The sequence below is a fragment of the Malus domestica genome, chromosome 16 (genome assembly GCF_042453785.1).
Source record: "Malus domestica chromosome 16, GDT2T_hap1".
Taxonomy (NCBI): domain Eukaryota; kingdom Viridiplantae; phylum Streptophyta; class Magnoliopsida; order Rosales; family Rosaceae; genus Malus; species Malus domestica.
In genome coordinates this window covers 32,617,244-32,638,544 of record NC_091676.1, presented here as the reverse complement: position 1 = coordinate 32,638,544, position 21,301 = coordinate 32,617,244, and the positions used below count along the sequence as shown (strand labels likewise).

Genomic DNA, 21,301 nt, shown 5'->3' with positions numbered 1-21,301 from the left:
ATACATACATACATATATATACATACATACATATATACATACATACATATATATATATATATATAGTCCCTACCAACTACCAATACCCACCCAAGTTTGGTTTATGAGTATAATTATATTCGTGTTTAAGAAATAACATTGATATTTTTTTTTTTGGCCAAAGATTAAATTTACTATATATGATCAAGTCCAAGTTATGGATCAAATTGGCTTGCCATTACCAACTCTCTATTCTCTATTCTCTCTGATATACAAAATCAACGAGGTCAAATTCTGTGACACCATCAATCACACACCAATGACCTTCTGTTTTCAAGTCAAAGTTCGCACGTGCCCGTTGACTTCATGTAAATGCATGCGCATGCATGTTTAGTAATCTGTTCTATACCTTTGTTACGAAATCAGTACAACAGCAAGAGCCATGAGGCTGAAATCTCAACGGTTAATGGCATAAGTCCAAATCAGACAATAATGGCATTACAGTAACTCAGTAACGAAATGAAATATTGCTACCTCTAGTTTGTGCTGATACGTTTTGGATTGTAGCTTACTGCAGAGGTGATAGCTAATTGCCAAAAATGGAGGACCACATCCTATCATCCCTTTAAACTTTTCATTCAACATACAGATAATTCAGGGGATTTAGTCCAGTGGTAGGATGCTCGCTTAGGGAGCGAAAGGTCCCAAGTTCAATTCTCGGAATCCCCATATCTTTTCTTTTTCTTGTTTTTGCATACGAGGGAAGACGGGAAAATATTTATGGAAATAGCCAAAGAGAAATTTTATTTGAACCCACATAACTTCTTTTTACACCTAACTTCAATTTTAAATGTTAATGGTCTTTTTTATCATATTGTATAATTACCATCACATACAATGTAAAATTAACAATAAAACTTAAATTTATCAATAAACCCACACCCTATAATTAAACCCACCATCACTCCTTGTTTATTCTACGTTCAATCTGGCTAAAACCCTAATAGCTCTTATAGAGAAAAACAAGTTATTTTTATTTTATTTTTTTATTTTTATTTATTTTTATTTTTTATTTTTATCGATAGATGGTGATTTTGAAGTTTTGAATACTCCAACGAAGGTATAAATCAATTTGTTAAAAAAAAAATCGTTTAATTTCAACTTTTTAGAGTTTAGAAGATGAGTATTTGGGTTTCATATTTTTTCATCAATCCAGGTTGCACATAGTTTGTTAAACTTTCTATGGGAAATAATGCAGATGTTACAAAAGATGTTGCAGACACCAAATTTACTTGATATGAAATCTTGTATGCAACAACCGTAGTGAAACTATTAATAATTTGTTGCAGACACCAAATTTCTTGGATACTAAACCCTTTCTATGGAAAGTAGAAGTATTAATAATTTGTTTGGTATATTAGAAAGAAAAAAATTGTTTCTTTGGCATTACAATTTGTTGTCATACTAGTTTTTCCTCCCATACTAAGCAGGCATTAGTTACCATGCTATCATTAACCTTTCATGAATAAGTTGATAGCACATGAAAATTGAGGGGCCTTTGTTTTACTTAGAAGATTATACAAAAGAGATCAAATAAGATGCACACATAGGAGATGCCATAGTGTTGTAAAAAAGCTCCAGTTGGAAATTTGAAACTGAACGAAAAAATCAAATAAGATGCAGTGAAGCAATTGATAGAAAAATTCAGAGAGAAATTTCAAAAAGCTCAGTCCCTAGCTAAAAGCTTAAGTGGAGACAAAGGGCTAAAAGCTCTGTTTCAAAGAGCTCAAGGTGGGAGGGGAGACAAAGGACCCAAAATAATTTTTATTTCGAGTTTCTTCGAATACACAACTTTTAAAGCATCTTCTTCTGCTCATGAAAATATATTATTCCTACATGCAAATAAAATCACGGGTACATGAATATCAAGAAAACAAGAAATTGAAAAGTGTTAGGTATGTGGAAGATTCATAAACAAGTAGAAACTTCACCAAATTATTTAATTTTGGATTTTATTTTCTAAATGGGTGTAAAGATAAATTTATATTTTTAATTGGGTTTGGGAGGGTAATTTAGGTAATAATTTTGAGTGTAAAGAGATATTAATTCTTTAATTAAAAATAATAAGGGTTTAAAAAGTAAGTTGGGTGTACAAAGAGGTTACATGGGCTCAAATAAAATTTCTCATAGCCAAAATATAAGAACAAATAGGTAAGGAGATTGTACCTCAGATGGTATCATGAGCATTTTACCCTATACTTGAGACCTTTACTTCGATTCTTTCCTACTTCACTATCACTTGTAAAAAAATAAAGAGCAAATATTGTCGAACCCTAACACTAACGTGCGTATGTTGGCCTACAAGACACAAAAACTCCTTGATACCAAGTAGGGTGCGTAAGAATACTCAGGGTGGATAATCGAAAAAATATGTTGGGTGCTGAAAACAGACTAATTGAAAAACTCGTTAGGTTTTGTTGTCAAATTTGAAAAAAAAAAAAAAAAAAAAAAACCAAGGACGGTTTGACATATATTGATGACTTGAAGGATGGGGCAGAGAGACTTGAGCCTAATGAGCTCAGCAACTGCGTCCATTATTTACATAAAGTGCACGGAGGACTCAAAGATAACAACAGCTTCAATAGTTTATAGTTAAGAGGCATTTGTCAAGGTTAACTATGGTCTTTTATTTCTCGTCGTTGGATTAGTGAAATACATTTGATTTGATGTTATGTTATTGTTATGCAAGTCCACCTTTGCATTCTAATTTGTCAACCTTGTGACATCATTTGTATTATATAAAAGCTGTGAACTTTGTGTGAAAGTTTCTGAAACTTATATGCTAGCTAGGTGACGTACATGTGTCTGTAGGCCTATAAACAAGTATCCGATGTTTAATAAGTAGTCATTAGTAAACATAAACTTAATCAAATTAACTAGAGTAGTATGTTCGCCGTAATTTAGATGAATTTATCATAGAATATCGCTTTTATGTGTGTGTGTATATATAAGTAATTAAGGTTAGGTAATTATAATGCTAGACAAATAAGAATTTTTTGTAGAAAAAACATTCATGCATGTATGCAAATGCTTCTGTTCCTCCTTATCAGAAAACTAAATGAAGGTTGCATTTGCTGGCTAATTAAGCTGCTTAATTATAATTATAACGAAAATAAAAGAACAAGATTTCTGAAAATATATATAAAGGTTTACAATAATATTTATATAGGTTTAGGGACATGATTAAGAATCTGATAGGACTTTGTAACCACTACAACAAACATTACGAATTAGGGAGCTAGTGAAGATCTTTGATATTTAGATTACTTTTGGACTTACGAACTATAATTCTACATGTTAATATAATTTTCTGAGAAATGTTGCATATCATGTGGGGAAACTAGATAGGGTATAACAAATGCTTAAACTGCTGAATAAATTGAAATTTTCAAGTAGATTGTTTTTGTTTGTAATCTATTTGGATTAAGAATTATGATTTGACTTTGGAAAAATTAGGGATAAGCTTGGCTTTCTTTATATTTCACGATATATGGAGGACATTATATGTGGGACACCGAGAACAATGGTAACAGAAACCCCCATAACAATATCTCATTACCCAACAAAAAGTCAATTAATATGTGTGGATGAGCTTTTGTATGCATAATTGTTACTCTGTTAGAGCCAATTGAATTAGGGATTAGGCTGGTTTAAGCTCTCTCCTTTTTGCACCTACAGATAAAGAATGGGACGGAGCTAAAATAGGCTTCACACACTTCAACAAGATGTACAAGTTAGCAACTCCTGCTCGATGTTGTATTTGATTAATTACGTTGGTTTTTCTCTCATCTGAGTATGAACAAGAGTGCTAAAAGAGTAGGCAGCTCTCCATTTACACATCATTATTGACAATACTTTTAGGGCTCGTAACTTGGATTAGATTGAAGTGTATCTATCTATAATATATATACAGTGAAAAGGCAAAAAATGTGAAGTTTTCAAAATGAAATATTGAGATAAAAATCATTCAAGGTATGTTGAGTTAAGGATTAGGGCTAGTAACTTATAAAATTCAAGGTATGTTGAAAGTAGATGTAAACTATTTTTCATTTGAAGAAGATTATATATTAATGAGTAATCCCATCTTGATCCCTTCAAATGAAAAATCATTCACCCTCTACATTCAAAATATCTTTATTTTTTTTATCTACTCGAATATAATCTTAAATACCAAATCCTACGAGCAGGAGGGCCAATCTAACTAGTCAAATTCATTTCAAAACATACTTAAAAAAAAATAAAATGAGCTAGCTAGCACCAACCAATAATACCATATTAATATAAGCAGTGCGAGTCCATGTTTATCCTGTTATTAGGACCACCTTTACCAGCTCGATTACAATAGTTTTAACGAAGGTTTGGTCTTCTTGATGATGAAATGCGACCTTTATTTCTTCATTTTTAATTCTTTCGTTTTTGCTAGAGGATGAAATTGCAGTGTCAATGCAAAGATCCGAAAATCTAGAGAAAGACAAGTAGAAACTTGTTCTCTCTCTCAAAGATCCGAGTCCATTTGGTGATTAAGAAATTAATATTTTGAGGGAGTGCTTTTTGAATTTGATAGTTTCCTCTTGTTATTTCTACGTGGTTGGGGTTCTCGACCTCCCTCTTTCTCATCCTTGATTAACAAAATTCATCAACATATGTAGCAAAGGTCAATCCGTGGTATATTTTAAAAGGGTTGAAATCCCTATACAACTTTTTATTTTTTATTATAATACTAATCGTATGGCCCCTATCCAACTTGTATCTTACGTCTTTTCTTTAGGTAACAAACTCTTAAGGGTTTTATTTGAGTTCTTTTTTTCGTCATATATAGTGAAAAATAATAAGAAAACAATAAAGAGACAAGCAGAATGTTTCACTTGATCAATGCTATAAGGAAATTTTCTCCTCTTATTTGTAATTTCCCATTTGTAAAAGTAGGACACATTAGTTAAGTTAAGCCCTTGTTTAGTTCAAATAGATGGGTTAAGTAGTTCTGCTTTTTTGCTAGTACTTGTGCAGATGTGTGTAGGGTTTTGGTGGAGATGACACAAGTATAACTTCAAACTTGTAGATCTGTTTTAGCTAGCTTAATTATTATGATACAATTAATCTTATATATATATATTTTAAGTCCAAGGGCATGGACTTTCCAACACCTGTTGTAAGAAAACACTTAATTGTCACTTACAAGTCAAACGAGATGGATCCGCCATCTTCTTTGTCACTCTGAAAATGCGACTCTTATTTTTCTTGTCAAGATTTTGAAATCCAATCAGTTTGTTATGATTACTAAGTGGTAACCAGCTAGTTTCAAACGCCTAAAATTGTTGCTGAGCGATATGCATAGTAGTTTTTTTCTAGGACCTTCCATCTGCTATTTCATCTTCAATTTGTTAGCAAATCAAGTGGGAACCAGACATATAGAAGCAGTAATGCATAAACAATAGTACAGTATTCTCAAATTCATTGAAAGCATTTGTCCCAAAAAGAATATCGACAAATTGGATATAGTTCAGAAAAAAATAGATCATGAAAGACAGATAATTAATTCTGGCAGGACGAAACTAGTTTAGGAAGTACATAAAGCAGTAAGATGAACTCTACCTTTTGCATTTTATATGAAGTTTTCTTTTCCTTGTAAATGATGATCTACCGTAAGGGGTGAGGAATTTGGACTATGTCATACAATAAGTTAGTCATTATAATTACATATTGAACTTGTCATCCATGTGAGTCGAAGCAGAGATATCTTGTAAATAGCAGGTGGAGAAAATACCGCTATGGCCATAGTTCAAGTGACTACTCACAAAATTAGATACAAAAGGAGGCATTAGCGTAGGACCAAGGGGGGGGGGGAATAATTTTTTTTGGCCGTGCCATGAAGTGAATTGTATCGTATGACGTTGAGTTTCTCGACCCTTTGCCTTAGGATTAGTTAGTTCTAATTCTAATGGGGTTTTATTATGATAGCTAACAACGAAATTGTGTCCTTAATTTCCTTGCTTAATTGTTTTTTTCCCATTTTTATACAAGTGGTATTGGGGGGAGAGAAATTCATTCACAGGACATGCAAGAACAAATGTTATTTAAAAAAAAAAAAAAAGATAATATCTACGCTAAGAAGGCTATTAATCATTTGAGTTACAAGCTTTATAAGTTTAAAATTCCCTATATGTTATTGGTTAGAAAATAAAATTTAAACAGATTTTTAAGTTTATGGCACAGTTTGTATTATAGCTAAGCTTGAAATTCAGTTCCAAATGTTTATCCTGGCACTTGAAATTCAGTTCCGAATCTTTTTTCCTAACATTGCTCTTACGCAATGAAAAGAAAAAACAAATAAATAGAAAATGGACTGCGTAGGTGCTAGGGTGGCTTAAGAACGGAACATTTCAAAGGATAGTAATTACAAACTAAGGGGATGGAAGCTTCTTCTGACCATTACCCTGTACTAAGCATATTCAAATAATAAACTACTACAACAAAAAAAGCAATGTGATTTAATATTGAAAAAGAAGAAATCTGTGCCGTACTTTGTCCAGTTGCATGTGCATTGTTAATTATATAAGATTGAACTAATCCAAAAAAAGTAAGAGAGAGAGAGAGAGACCTTGATCAGACCCTAGCTTTTTTTGGTCATGATCAAACCCTAGCTAGAGAAAACAATTGGGGTTGAATAGTGAGGAGAGGGATGAGAAGACCTTTCTGTCCTCATAAGCATCACATCATCCACTCTTCCTAACTATAAATCTTTGTCTTCCTTCCCAATTATTTCCTAACAGTGTCGACAGCCTTCTTTTGGTACTCAGTCTCCTTGAAGATCCTAAAAAGGAAAACAAGAAATAAAGAGAAAAGATCGATCGAGATGGGACGAGCTCCATGCTGTGACAAGGCCAACGTCAAGAAGGGACCATGGTCACCTGAAGAGGATGCAAGACTTAAGGCCTATATTGAAGAGCATGGTACTGGTGGCAATTGGATTGCTCTTCCTCAGAAAATTGGTACGTACACAAAACTGATGCAATTGTTGACACACTCTAATATATACGCATCTGTATGATAATTTGTTCTTAGAGCTATTTTGATTTTTGTTTTAAAAAGTTGCACACCTATTTCAAAGCTCCATTTGATTTGACCTTTTGCAGGGCTCAAAAGATGTGGAAAAAGTTGCAGGCTGAGATGGCTCAACTACTTGAGGCCCAACATCAAGCATGGTGGATTCTCAGAAGAAGAAGACAAGACCATCTGCAGCCTCTATATAAGTATTGGCAGCAGGTATAATTTAATTTCCCCAAAAAAAATTTAACCTCAACATGTTGTGTCTCTTTTTCCTTGTTCATGATACTTTCCCAATACAAATAATTGATTATACTCCAAGCTCCAAGATAGTAAGGGCACAACGCATCAAATAATTTAATAATACGGATCATTAATCTAACATCCTAGGGTTTTCTTAGTTTCTTGTTGGAGTCTAGCATGTTGATATTCGATCCTTTACTTTTAGGTGGTCTATAATTGCTGCCCAATTGCCTGGAAGAACTGATAATGATATAAAGAACTACTGGAACACCCGATTGAAGAAAAAGTTACTTGGAAGGCGCAAACAGTCCAATATCAATCGATCTCCGTCTGATCAGAGTCAGGATCACCAGCTCAAGGACGCTGGCGACACACAAGCCTTAAGCAGTTCAGCCCTTGAAAGACTTCAACTCCATATGCAGCTTCAAAGCCTTCAGAACCCTTTTTCTTTCCATAATAATCCTGCACTGTGGCCCAAGTTGCACCCTTTGCAAGAAAAGATGATACAGACCCTCCGTTCCATGAATGATAATAACCCTATGATGCACCACCGTGCTCTCACAAGTCCTCTTCAACCAGCTCAAAAGCAAAAGGGTAATATCAATGATGTCTATGAACAAGTGCAGCCCACTTCTGCCTCTATCTTAATTCAACAAGAATTTTCAAAATTATGCAATCACAAAAATATGGATGAACTGGAGAATCCTTTGAATGGCATGGCATACTCAGACGCCCCCTGTCGTGCTTTCATCTCCACAAGTAATCAAGTGGACTCAACTATTGTGGCGGCAAAAGCCGATGGTGTAGAGCAGTTAAACAGTGTCGGAACTCATGATCATCGTCACCAGGTTAATTCGAGCTTCCAAGGTGAATTTGGTGATGTTGTTAATAATAAATGTTTTGGTCTCGCAGCACAACAGGAAGATGGTCAAATAGCTGAATTTGATTGTTTCAAAGACATCAATGTCTCCAAGGACAGCTTGGAGTGGTGGGCTAACGAGTTTGACGCAAAATCTGCCTCTTCAAACTCCTGGGATTCTACTTCTGTTCTTCACTCCCAAGGAATGTTTCAAGACTATGAATTAGGTTACAACATGTAGTTACGGATAATAGAGAGGAATAATCTATATAAACCACATTTATCGAACATATTGTGGACTGCATCATTAATAGGAGATCAAACCACCAAAAATACAAGTGGGTTATACTACTATTGATGTGGTCTATAATCTGGTTTATAGATGTGTTCAAACAGTTTTATTGAATAGGGAATTGGGTATGGTAATTTTTCAGGGGGGGTCAAAAGATGATAACGGCAAAGACAAGAATTAATTAGTTGATATCGATCATAGCCTGCATGTTTTGTAAATTTGTGTGAAGAATAATGTTAAATGTTCTTATTGTCTTGCTTACTCAATTTTGTTGTCGTGAAGTTTGAAGTTCACGTTCGAATTGGGTCTCCAAGGAATGCCTTGGACATAATAGAAAATAGGGTTAATTATGTTTTACCCCCCTCAAGTTTGGGGTCAATTGCAATCTCAAACAACATCTTTAAAACATTTCAATTTCATACATTAATTATTATGGGAAAACGACTAACGGATGCATTAATAATTAATGTACGAGATTTAAATGTTTTAAAGATGTTGTATGAGATTGAAACGTTTTAAAGATGTTGTATGAGATTGCAACTGACCCCAAACTTGAGGGGGTAAAATGTAATTTTACTTTTTTTCATTAACTAGGCAAAAGCCAAACTTGCACAACATGAAAGACATGAGAGAGCCCATGGGATGGGCCAACATAAAGAGCAATCAAATATAGTTGTACTGTTATTTTCTTCTCTATATAGTTGTTATTCTCAAATGTAATTGTTAGTATTACTAAGGGTACATGTGTAAAGTGTTAGTTATGTTAACACTATAAATACCAAGTGTATAACTAATTATTGTTTAATGAGAAATACATGTATTTTCAGTCAAAGTGTTTTCTTCCTCTCTAAGCTTTCTCTGTAAGCTTCCATATGGTATCAATTGCCCTTTGCCTCCCAGCGACTTCGATCCGTCCATTTTCCGTTCACATTCTCTGATTCTTGCTGGCATTTTCTCTTTGCTTCTCGATTTGTGTTCTTGTAAAGCTGCATCAATGGCCTCTCCGTCGGATTCCTTTCATTAGTCAGTGCCGAATCCATCCCCAATTTCATCTTCCTCAAACTTTAACTTCTCAAATTCGTACACTTCTTTTACGATTTAGAATATTGGCAGTATGGTGCCGATCAAGCTGAAACGCTCCAATTATCTCCCATGGCGTCCGTTGTTCACTCTGATTGTCCATCACTACAAATTCCTTGGCGTTATTGATGGCATAGAACTGTGTCCTTCTCCTCTACTTCCAGATCGTTCAACCTGCTTTTGAACTTTGGTATGAGAAAGATCAGGATCTTCTTATTTGGTTAAATTTGACGCTTTCTGAGGAAGTTATTTCGTTTACGGTTGGGGTTTCATCATCTTAGGAGATGTGGATCAAGTTAAAGCAGCGATTTGGGGGTGTTTTTTATGCACACATTCATCAATTGAGATCTTGTCCTCAATCTATTCAGAAAGGCTCTTTATCCATCTCTGAATATCTGCAACAAATCAAAGAAATTTCTGATTCCTTGATTGCAGTTAGAGCTCCGGTCACCGATCATGATTTGATTGCCGCTATGCTTGTTGGCTTGCCTGATGACTATGAGTCTTTTATTGACTCCATTATGCTTCGCCTATCTAATACAACACTTGATGATTTGCATGGCTTGCTTCTCACCAAAGAATTGTCCATGTCTCGGCTAAAGAAACTTGCCTCCTCCACTGCCACATAACCATTTCAAGCTTTTTCGGTGCATTCTCAAGCTTTTTAGGTTCCTCTTCTTCCTACACCACAATTATTTGCTGCTCAGTATCATCAATCACAATCCTTTTTGAAGCACAATCGTGGTAATCGAGGCAACAACTACAACAATCGCAGTCATACCTACCCTAATCAGGGCAATCGTGGCTCCAATTAGAATTCCAAAGGTAATCACTCCAATCACTGTGGTAATTCTTATGGTTCTCGTCCTTTCAATCCCTCTTGTTATCGTGTACAATGTCAAATCTGTGGTTTCACTAGTCATGAGGCTATCGATTGTTATGATCGTATGAATCCTGAGATTATTGGTAAAGTACCCTCTGCAAAGCTACCTGCAATGTGTGCTCATCATTCTGTAAAGCCCTATACTTCATCCTCGTTAATCGACTATGGTGCCACCTCTCACATTACGCATTACGAATGATATCTCCAACATTCAATCTCCCAGTCCCTATTATGGAGAAGATAAAGTGTATATCGAAGATGGTAAAGGTATGTCCATTGATCATATTGGTATCTCTTTGCTGCATACTCCACATTCTCCTTTTAAATTGCACAATGTCTTACATGTGCCTCAAATGCAACACAATATTCTTTCTGCGTATCAGTTTATTAAAGATAGCAAATGTTCATTGACTCTTGATATTGATGGATCTTATGTCCATAATCGTACTACAGGGAGGATGCTTTTGATGGAACCAGTTAAGGATGGTTTCTTTCCTATTCAAAGCTCCTCTACCTCTTGTTAATCTTTAGTCTCTTCTCTTACTACATTAGTAAGTAATAAAGCCTCTGCAAAGGTGTGGCATAGCAGGCTCAACCATCATTCTTCTGCCATTTTCAGAAGGGTACTCTCTACTACTTAACTACCATTTCAAGGAAAATCTGCAGTGGACTTCTTTTGCACAGATTGTGCCTTAGCTAAGAATCATAAACTTCCATTTGGTAGTACTAGTTCTATTTCATCAACATGTTTAGATTTGTTGCATTGTGATTTGTGGGGACCCTCATCTGTGTTGTCTATGAGTGGTTATAAGTACTACCTACTTATTGTTGATGATTTCAGTAGGTACTGTTGGTTTTTTCCCTTGAAGTCTAAGGCAGATGTGTACTCCACTTTTGTACATTTTCAATGCTATGTAGAAAACATTCTTGGCAATAAAATCAAAGCTGTTCGATCAGACTCAGGGGGTGAATTTACTAGAAATCAGTTTCAATCTTATCTTAAGTCTCATGGTATTCTTCAATAATTCAGTTGTCCCCATACCCTTGAACAAAATGGTTATGTTGAATGTAAACACAAACATTTAGTTGCAACTGCAAGGACTTTGTTAGTTCAATCTCAGGTACCTCATTAGTTTTGAGTTGAGGCATTCTTCATTGTTGTCTATTTGATTAATAGACGTCCTATATCTGGTATTTCTCAGTCTCCATGGGAACTTCTGTTTCATATTCTTCTAGATTATTCAAGATTGAGAATGTTTGGTTGTAGCTGCTTTCTATGGCTCAAACCCTACATCTCTTTTACATTGGACAGTAAAAGAGTAAACATTGTGTTTTCTTGGGGTATAGTGTTCAACACAAAGGGTATCAAATCTTGGATCCCCTTACTCAGCGCATTTATATTTCCAGACTTGTCATTTTTAATGAATCAGAATTTCCATTTCACAAGATTTAAGCTGCAACATCTCTTTCCTCAACCACATCTACATTTTCTCCTTTTAGTCTTGAATTTTCCATTCCTCACTGTGCTCCATCTATTAACCCATGTCTTTCATTGTCTACTTCTACTACAAGTCTTCATCTTCAAGCTGCATGTTCCTTACATGAAGGTCCTGTTTCATCATTTAGTGTAGCTTCCTCCAATGCCACAGTTTCTCCAAATGTCACCAATATACATCCCATGATCACTCGATCTAAGGTCAATGTCTTTAAGCCAAAGATTTACACAGCAACCAAGCATGCCTTACCCTCTTCAATTGCTCATGTCCTAATTACTTATCTTCAAGCATCCAAGTTTGAACACTGGAGACATGCTATGCAAGAGGAATTCAATGCATTACAGTCCGTAAGTACTTGGTCTTTGGTGCCTTCTACTTTTGGTAGGTTATGAGTGGGGTTTCAGGATCAAAACACATTCATATGGTAGTATTGATCGTTATAAAGCCCAGCTTACCAATGGCTTTCATCAACAAAAGGGTTTGGATTACAAAGAGAGCTTTAGCCCTATGGCTAAACTTGTCACTATTATAATCCTCTTGTCCCTTGCTATGCAAAATGATTGGTTTTTTAATCAGCTTGATATTAGTAATTGCATTCCTCCATGGTGATCTCAAAGAAGATGTCTTTATGACTCAACCTCCAGGTTTCTGTGATCCATAGTTTCCAAATCATTTTTGTAAGCTCAATAGGTCACTCTATGGTCTTAAACAAGCTCCTCAAGCTTGGTTTGACAAGCTATTCACCACATTACAATCTCTTGATTTTCAACACTCCACCTCAGATGCTTATATTTTTGTCCTTAAAGCCCTTGTGATGGTTATTGTTTTGGTTTATGTTGATGATATCTTAGTTTGTGCATATATGTCACTCATGCCCAACTTGTCTAAGAAACTTGAAAACTTATGACTTGAAATAGCTTTCATGAGAATATCTGCCAACTGATCATTCGTTCTAATTTATGGTACTTCAATTATTTTTCCTTCCAATTTTTCCTTGATAAAGAATCTATCAACTTCAACATGCTTCGTTCTATCATGTTGTACCGGATTATGTGCAATGTCACGGGCGGCTTTATTATCACAAAATAATTTCATAGGCTAATCATTTTTAATCCCTAAATCTTGCAATAGAAGTTTAAGCCACAATGTTTCACAAATTCCAAGGGCCATTTCTCTGTATTCAGCTTCTGCACTGGAACGGGTAACCACATTTTGCTTTTTACTCCTCCATGTAACCAAGTTGCCCCCAACAAATGTAAAGTAACCTGATGTTGAGCGCCTATCATCAACCGAACTTCCCCAATCTGCATTAGTATAACCTTCAACTCCAAGATGGTGATTTCTTTTAAACAAAATCCCTTTTCCTGGACTTCCCTTCAAATATCGCAAAATCCTCATGACTGTATTCATTTGTTGTTCTTCGGGATCATGCATGTATTGACTCACTGCACTCAAGGCATAAGCAAGGTTCGGTCTTATGTGTGCTAAGTACATTAAACGGCCTACTAATCTCTGGTATCTCCCTTTGTCAACTGGTACTTGATTCGGATAAACAAAAAGCTTTAATCATTCCTCTAATGGTATAGATACTGGCTAACAAGCTGACATGCCGGTTTCGTGTAACAAATCAATTATGTAATTTCTCTAAGACAAGAAAATTTCCGAATTGCTTCTCGATACCTCAATCCCTAAAAAATATTCTAGGGATCCAAGGTCTTTCATCTCAAATTTAGTAGACAAGTATCTTTGTAAGGCCGCACATTCTTCTGGATCATTTCCTGTTACCACTATATCATCTACATACACAATAAGTGCAGTAAGCTTCCCATTTCATCTTTACAAGAACAAAGTATGATCAGAGTTACCTTGTCTATAACCAAATGCTTTCATAAATTTTGTGAATCTTCCAAACCATGCTCGGGGGACTACTTCAAACCATACAAGGATTTCTTCAACCTACAGACCTTTCTTTTGTATTTATCTGGAGTATTAAATCCTGGTAGAAGATCCATATAAATTTCTTCTATCAAATCTCCATGCAAGAAAGCATTCTTTACATCGAACTACTGTAAGGGCTAATTGAGATTTGCAACTAAGGACAACAAAACTCGAACTATGTTAATCTTGGCCACATGTGCAAATGTATCTGTATAGTCGATTTCATATTTTTAGTGTACCTTTTTGCTACTGGTTTTTCCTTGAAGCGATCCACCATCCTATCAGCTTTATACTTCACAGTATAAACACATTTGCATCCTGATGCGAAAATTAACTTAACACACAAATTAAATCCTCTTGTTGTCAATTGTAGTAAAGAATGTAAGTAGGGATTGTTCTAGACGGGGGATTAGGAGGGATTGCTAAAACACCTGAAACTGACTTAAAATGTAGAATTAAGTTTAAAACACCAAACTAGACTCAAAAGATGCAATACAAACTAAAAAGACTCAAAACAGCTTAAAACAATGAATTAGACTCTAAACTGACTCTAGGGATGAGTTTGGATGAAATTAGGTTCTAACTTGACTCAAGACACTTAAAAACACAAATCAAAACATATTTTGACTAATAAAACACTTTAAAGTAAAGGGGGATTTGATTTTGACGAATTTGAAAACAAAACAAACAGATTGTAAACTAAAACAGATTTTGGACGAATTTGGGTAAACTATGGATGATGGGCTAGCTAGAGGGTTCTTCTCCACACATGACACACTTGCACATAAACCAATTTTCAGTTATTCTTTCGATAAATCATGAAACTCAACACCCCAGGTTAATTAAGTCCGCTTAAATTAACCTTCAAGTTCTCCTTAAGTTATTGAATTGGATGGGAAAACGCATACAACAATTCAAGCATTCTTCAAAAGTCCTTTTCGTGAACAGCACAATAAAGATACAATCAAAGATCATTAAGCATTATGAAAACTATAAGTATTGACGAGGCATTCGTTACTATGATGAGCATGAAACTCCTGCCAAGAATTCATTTAACGTGATCGTTTATAAGCGATCTCCACTACTTGTGAATATAAGTTTGTAACTATTAGGTGAAACTCCCTTATACTCTAGCATCATATTCATGCATGCAAACTAAGTGTGCACTCTTAATAAACATACACGAATAAGTTATCAATCAAGCAGTTAAACAAATTGAATTCACAACTGAAGGTAATCAATTCATATTGCAAGTATGTTCATGGCTTTGAATTCCCCCCTAGCTAAGGGGGGTTTAGTTCCTCATACTTACAAAGCAAAGATAAAAAAATTTAGACATTGAAAACAAAAGAATGAAAACACCTAAAAACGCTCCAACAATCCAACTTGAATGGCAAGCACATCCAAGGGTCTTCCTTCTTCTCTTTGTTGCGGCACAAGGTGTGGTTTATGGATGCATATGGATATATGGAAGGGAATGGCTGAATGTGTTTAGGTTGGATGGAGGTCACAGCAAGGAAATGGAAATGAAGGTGCATGAAATTATGTTTTTGTTGTGGGAATGTGTAGAATGGTTAAGAAGAAAAGACTATGCCTTGCGGTAGAATGTGTCTTCCTCCCTTCTCCCTAAACTGTCCCCCCAAATGTGTCTTTGGATGGATATATTTATAGGCTAGGGAGAGGATGTAGTGGGTGGTGGTAATGAGTGGATGTAGTGGTAGGTGAATGTGTTGGGTGGTTGAAATGAGTGGATGTGTTGGGTGAATTGAGTGGATGTAGTGGTAGGTGAATGGATGTGTTGGGTGAAATGAGTGGATGTAGTGGTAGGTGAATGTGTTGGATGGTTGTAATGAGTGGATGTGTTGGGTGAAATGAGTGTGCTAAAATGGTTATTTATAGGGAGAGGATGATGCACAAACTTCAAATTTCGTCCATTCCTTTTGCTCTAAGCATATGCTATCCATTCCATGCCCAAAAATGCTCCAAAATGCACTTCTTTGCCACATTAACCCTTTGGACCTACAAACACACGAAAATAGCTTAAAATACTAAAATAACTACGAACTAACAACATAAATGCCAAGAAACAAGCTAACTAGGTCGCATAAATATGCTCCTATCAAATTCCCCCACACTTAGCTTTTGCTAGTCCTCGAGCAAAACAAAACAAACCAAACAAAACAAAACAAAACGCAACCTAGACCTTCCAACAATTGCCTCAGGGATTTTTAATGAAACATGACGTGTTAAAAATCATCATTCCCATAGATTTTGGTCATCCTTACACTTGTGCACATATTTAATCACAATCACCACTTACTAGTTCACAATTAACCAATTAAAACGATGTTTTGAATGTAGTAACATGCCTTAGAGAATTTGCTCAATTCCTTACAAGATACTCTCTATTTTCACACACATTTTCTGACTACACACCCTACACTAGTATATGTGAGAAGATTGATGTAAACACGAAAGATTAAGACTCACATATGTTATAACAAAGAAAGCAATTTTCTGGAGTTATTAAGCATGTTTAGATATGATCTCATGAATGGAATGCTACTACTTAGATGCGAGAACCAGTGACACCATATGCTCATACCAATTTCGAACTCCACAAATTGAAACACACAACACTCAAGATTGAAGGTAAGGGTTGTAACAGGGCTTGGGGGTAATGGCTAACAAAGAAAGGATAGGGATAACAAACGTTCTTAAAGCAATAGCAAGCAAAGCAATGAAATAGACACTTGGAAATCACTTTAGAATGCAAAATCAACTTTTAATTACAAAGGGAAGATTTATGCAACACTTAGGGCCGAATTCAACGTTTTGAACCCTTTCTTTAACAAACAACACTTTAGAGCTCTTTTTCGTACTTTTTTTTTCAATTCTTTTTTTTTCTACCCGTGCCTTATTAAGGATTTTGGCACACACACACACACACAAGAATCACTTCCCCCACACTTGCTTTCTGCAATACATTGATCAAAAAGGAGTTCATTTTAAGTCATGCTTTACTATGCTTCAAGAACAAGGGTATGGATGGTCCTAACACTAGGCTAGGTAAGGATAGTGTGGGTTAACAAAGAACATAGGCTTAACAAGGCTCAACGGGGTTAAACTTAAACACATAATGAAATAGGGGCACGGCAATTTGGCTTTGGTGGTCACTACACAACTTCATCTTGAATATGTGTTATGCAAATCAATAGCATGCTTTGAATGAAATAGGCATGAGTTCTAGCATTTGGAACTAAATGATGAAACGCCTTCTAAGTAGCAACCAAGCAAAGAATAATGAGATCATGTAACGACTTTAGAAAACAATGATGCACAGATTATTAACTCTCCAAATAAACGTTTAGGCTCAAGTCTCACAAGGTTGTAGCGTTCATTTGAGTTCCTTCTTTCAAGCATGTTACAAAAACTGATTTTTCCTTTATGATTGCATGTGAATTCATAAATTATAACCACAACCAAGCTACACCAAAGAGTAAATCAAATTTTCATCCATATTTATAACTCTCTTTAACAGTCATGTAATTAAAAACCAAATCCTCATCATTGTGTTGGAAGTTACCCCTAAGACACAAACAAACACACAAAAATAACTTTTTTTGGGTTTTTCAAAACAATTTTTCAAATTTTTATGAGATTTTTGGATTTTTATGTCAAAACACACTAAAACACTCCAAAAGAGCATAAAAACATTTAAAAACAGCAAGGAACAACACTAGAAGTAATGGGTGATAAACTCCCACGAATTTCATGCAAAACAACTTGGTTACCCCCCCCCCACACTTAAATCGAACATTGTCCTCAATGTTTCAAGCATAAACTCACACAAACACAAGCAAACAATCAAACAAACAACAAATAAACATGACAAGTATGGCAAAGTAAAAACCAGACAGAGTAGAGTTTAAGAACGCAAATCTGGTTTTGGAGATAGATGATCTTGTTGTCTTTCCACAGCTTTGATCTCGAACTGGTTCGGAATTCTGAGCGAGAGTTCCTTGGTTTCAAATCAGACTCCTTCTGCTGGGTTGATTTGATTGTAGAGTCTATATTCTTCTCTGCTTGTTTCTTCTGCAATGCAGGCAGGCACGAGGTAGAGGTGATGGTCTGTTAATTTCTTCAATCTTTTCAAGTGCCCACCATTTGCTTTCTTTCTCCTTGTCTCTAGCTGAAGATGAATTAGTACATTGTCTCCACATGCTTCGAGGTATCATTTTCACTTCTCTTATCTGTTCCCCAGGCAGATGTGGTAGACGAAGAAGAAGCATAAGATGTTGAAGATGAGTACTCGAGAGCAAGGCTAGGTAAGCAATCAGGAAGGGGTTCCAGGCAGTCGGTTCCAGATCGGAAGATTGATACCAAAGGCTGGTTGATTGCTCTCTTTCTCATTGTCCCGTAGACAACAACAAGGAGAATGACAGAGAGAAAGCATGATATGAGATACTCTTGCTTTCAACCTTCATGATATGAAATACTTTTTCTTTGGATGAGTTGTTTGCAGAGGTACCCCAAGGAATAAAGAACACTGAGTGACTCGAAAGGGTTTGTTGGAAAGGCATTCTCGGAGAATAAGAAGGGTTATGTATGTCTGCCTTGCAATGGAGGGTGAAGGGTGACATTTATAGGAATTAATAACCGGTACTATTCTTTCACTCTTGTCAGCAACCGTTGGATGATTTAACAGTAAACTTCACGTGTTTTCTACTTCACAAGAGATCTTCGACAGATTGCCCGTAATTTCCGCAAGGCTGAGTGTGCATGTGACAGGCTCTGACACGTCTGGAAAAGCAAGTGCCTCTTCGATATCTGGAATCGGCACTTCGACAAATTACCCATGATTTCTGCAAAGCTGAGCATGCATGTGACAGATGCTGACACATCTAGAAAAGCAGATGCCTCTCCGATTTCTGAGCTTGCCTCTTCGAGTTCTGAGCTCGCCTTTTTGAGTTCTGAGCTCCGTCGAGTGCAGAGGTTACATGCGACAAGTGCGGACAAATCTGGAAAAGAAGATTGGCCCGTGGTCTCTGAGCAAGCCAAGCTTTTGAGAAAGCTAGCGCCTCTTCGATTTTTGAGTTGGCCTCTTCGATTTCTGAGCTCCCGATAGTGTTGGTTTTTAAAGAGGCGCGCAGTACGTTTCAAAGCACACTTGAATTTCTGCCTGTAGAAACTCCCTTCTTACACTTCTACGATCTTGATTCGTCCGACCTCTTCTTTCTTCAACACCTTTGAAAATGTCTGGTCCCTCTGACCGTCGTTTTGACTTGAACCTTGGTGAAGAGGAAACCATGCCTTCTCCAGACAACATATGGCACCCATCCTTCATATCCCCTACTGGTCCTCTTACCGTTGGGGATTCGGTGATGAAGAATGTGTTGGAAGTATGCCCACAAAGCCACTCATTTGATGTAATAGCTTTTGGAATACTTAATGTATTAAACTATTATATGTTTAATGAAGGGCAAAGCTTATTGTTAATCACTATTTATTGTATCATATGTTTAAGCAATAAGGGAATCCAAGGAATGTGTTTGATCTAAGAGAGAAGTGATTTAAGTAAGTTAGATTAACGAGACCTTTCTCTTATGTTCATTCCTAAAATGTTCCTAGCCATAGGATTGTCAATTAGGCATTGACAATCCGCTAAGGTTAGTATGTGTTATGTCAACTCAAGCGTGAGTATGACTAGTCTCAAGTCATTTAGTGTTGGACACTAAGACAAACACGTAGGTGCTTGAAAGAGTAATCGAGTACACTGAACAACGGTCAAAAGAGAGTTCGAACATACATGTCATGTAAGAACTCGTAAGTTGCAATATGCAAAGTAGTCCTTTGACCTGAGGCATCATAGATGTCTAATGGTTAGGTCCTTGATCTTTGATCATGTCAAAGGCATTCCATCGAGAATGTCCACGGCATTGTTGGGGTCAAGCTATCTAGTCATGTAGGCATATGAATGCACAACAAGGGATCTCTAACCTTCCATAGTGGAAGGAGAATACTCTAAGATATGATTCAGGAGTCTTTGGCCAAAGCATACAAATATGACTTAGGAAGTATGTTCCAAATCATATTCAATTGAATCATATAGATAAGTATTACATTGGATAGTAGACATGAAACAAACTATCACTCAAACAATGTGATTAAGAGTATTGTATTAGAGAAGGACCGTATTGCATTCAAATTGTAACTGGATAGGTTCTCCAACCAATTCTATTTAGCTTGGGTAGCCATGACATGCTGCTAGGTGTCACTCATGGTTTGTGGAAGCCGTGAAGATTAGCAAACACTAATCTTCAACAAAGGGAGAATTGAAATGTTGTTTCAATTCACAATCGATCGTTAAGAGTAACAATCGCCCACTGCCTCGCTAATTAGAACCTAATGGATCGTACACCGAGTAAGGATGAAAGTGATGAAAGTGAAGAAATATAAATGAGATGGATAAGCAATTAAATGGTTTAATTGAGAATGGTCAAGATTAATTAATTAGTTAATTAATTTTACGAAAGGTTCGTATTGGGCTTTTAAGTTGGTTTTGGGTTTCGGGGCCCAAAAGTGTTTTGGCCCACAAAGCCCATTATGTTTAAGTTGTATGACAACTAAAACAAAATGGGCAATTAGCCCAATAACAAAGACAAGGCCGGCCATAAGGGTGAGTGGATGCAAACTTGAATTAATTACAAGTTTGCCACTCAAATGTGATGTAGTATAAAGTTAACTTTATAGCTATTTTCTCATTAGGGTTTTCTTGAGGCAAAGAGGTGAAACACTTTCTCTCTTTTTCTCTACAAGGAGGCCGGCCACTTAGAGAGGATTTAGCTAGCAATCTTTTCTTCTCTAAGTCATCCATTTTATCTTCACACCTCATCCTTGGTGTGGAGACTTAGAGACACCAAATCTTTGGTGTTTTTGGAGATCGTTTCCTCACATCCTCAAGGAGCAAAGGAGCATCAAAAGGAAGGAAATCAGAAGGAAGATCCAAGGAGCTAGGAGGTGACTTGAAGGCCCTCCACTTGGGTGAATCCCTTGTGTAAACAAGGATGAGCTTTAAGGGTAATGAATCTCTAAAACCTTCTTTCTCTTTAATGTTGTTAAAGAGTCTCTTGGTTCACCATTCACTAGGCTTTGAAAGTCATGGGTTTCAGAATTGTTTTTGAATGCATGCCTACTTTAATGTGTTAATAGTTTGCATATGTGTTCAAATATTCTCACATGTTCTTAGCTAGGACAAAATTTATCCTTCAAGTGGTATCAGAGTCTAGGTCTAGTTTATGGTGAATCCTTTTGGGTTTTGTGATTTTCATGATTTGTGATTTAAATGTTGTAAATGTTACAAGCTTTGTTCTTGCTTTTGAATATAAATTTTGCTTGAAAATTTAGCATCTCAAATGTTGTAGATG

General features: G+C 36.1%; 1 protein-coding gene and 1 non-coding gene across 2 annotated transcripts; both read left to right on the top strand.

Annotated features, from left to right (window-relative positions):
• Nucleotides 1-636: 636 nt before the first annotated feature.
• TRNAP-AGG (transfer RNA proline (anticodon AGG)) lies at nt 637-708 on the top strand. The gene has a single exon. It is a non-coding gene; the product is annotated as a tRNA-Pro (tRNA).
• Nucleotides 709-6,687: 5,979 nt separating this feature from the next.
• On the top strand, nt 6,688-8,562 carry LOC103416814 (transcription factor MYB36-like). Its single transcript, XM_008355036.4, has 3 exons — nt 6,688-7,028; nt 7,173-7,302; nt 7,532-8,562. The coding sequence occupies exons 1-3, from the start codon at nt 6,893-6,895 to the stop codon at nt 8,424-8,426; spliced, it is 1,161 nt and encodes a 386-aa protein (XP_008353258.1). The 5' UTR covers nt 6,688-6,892; the 3' UTR covers nt 8,427-8,562.
• The last annotated feature ends 12,739 nt before the right edge of the window (nt 8,563-21,301 follow it).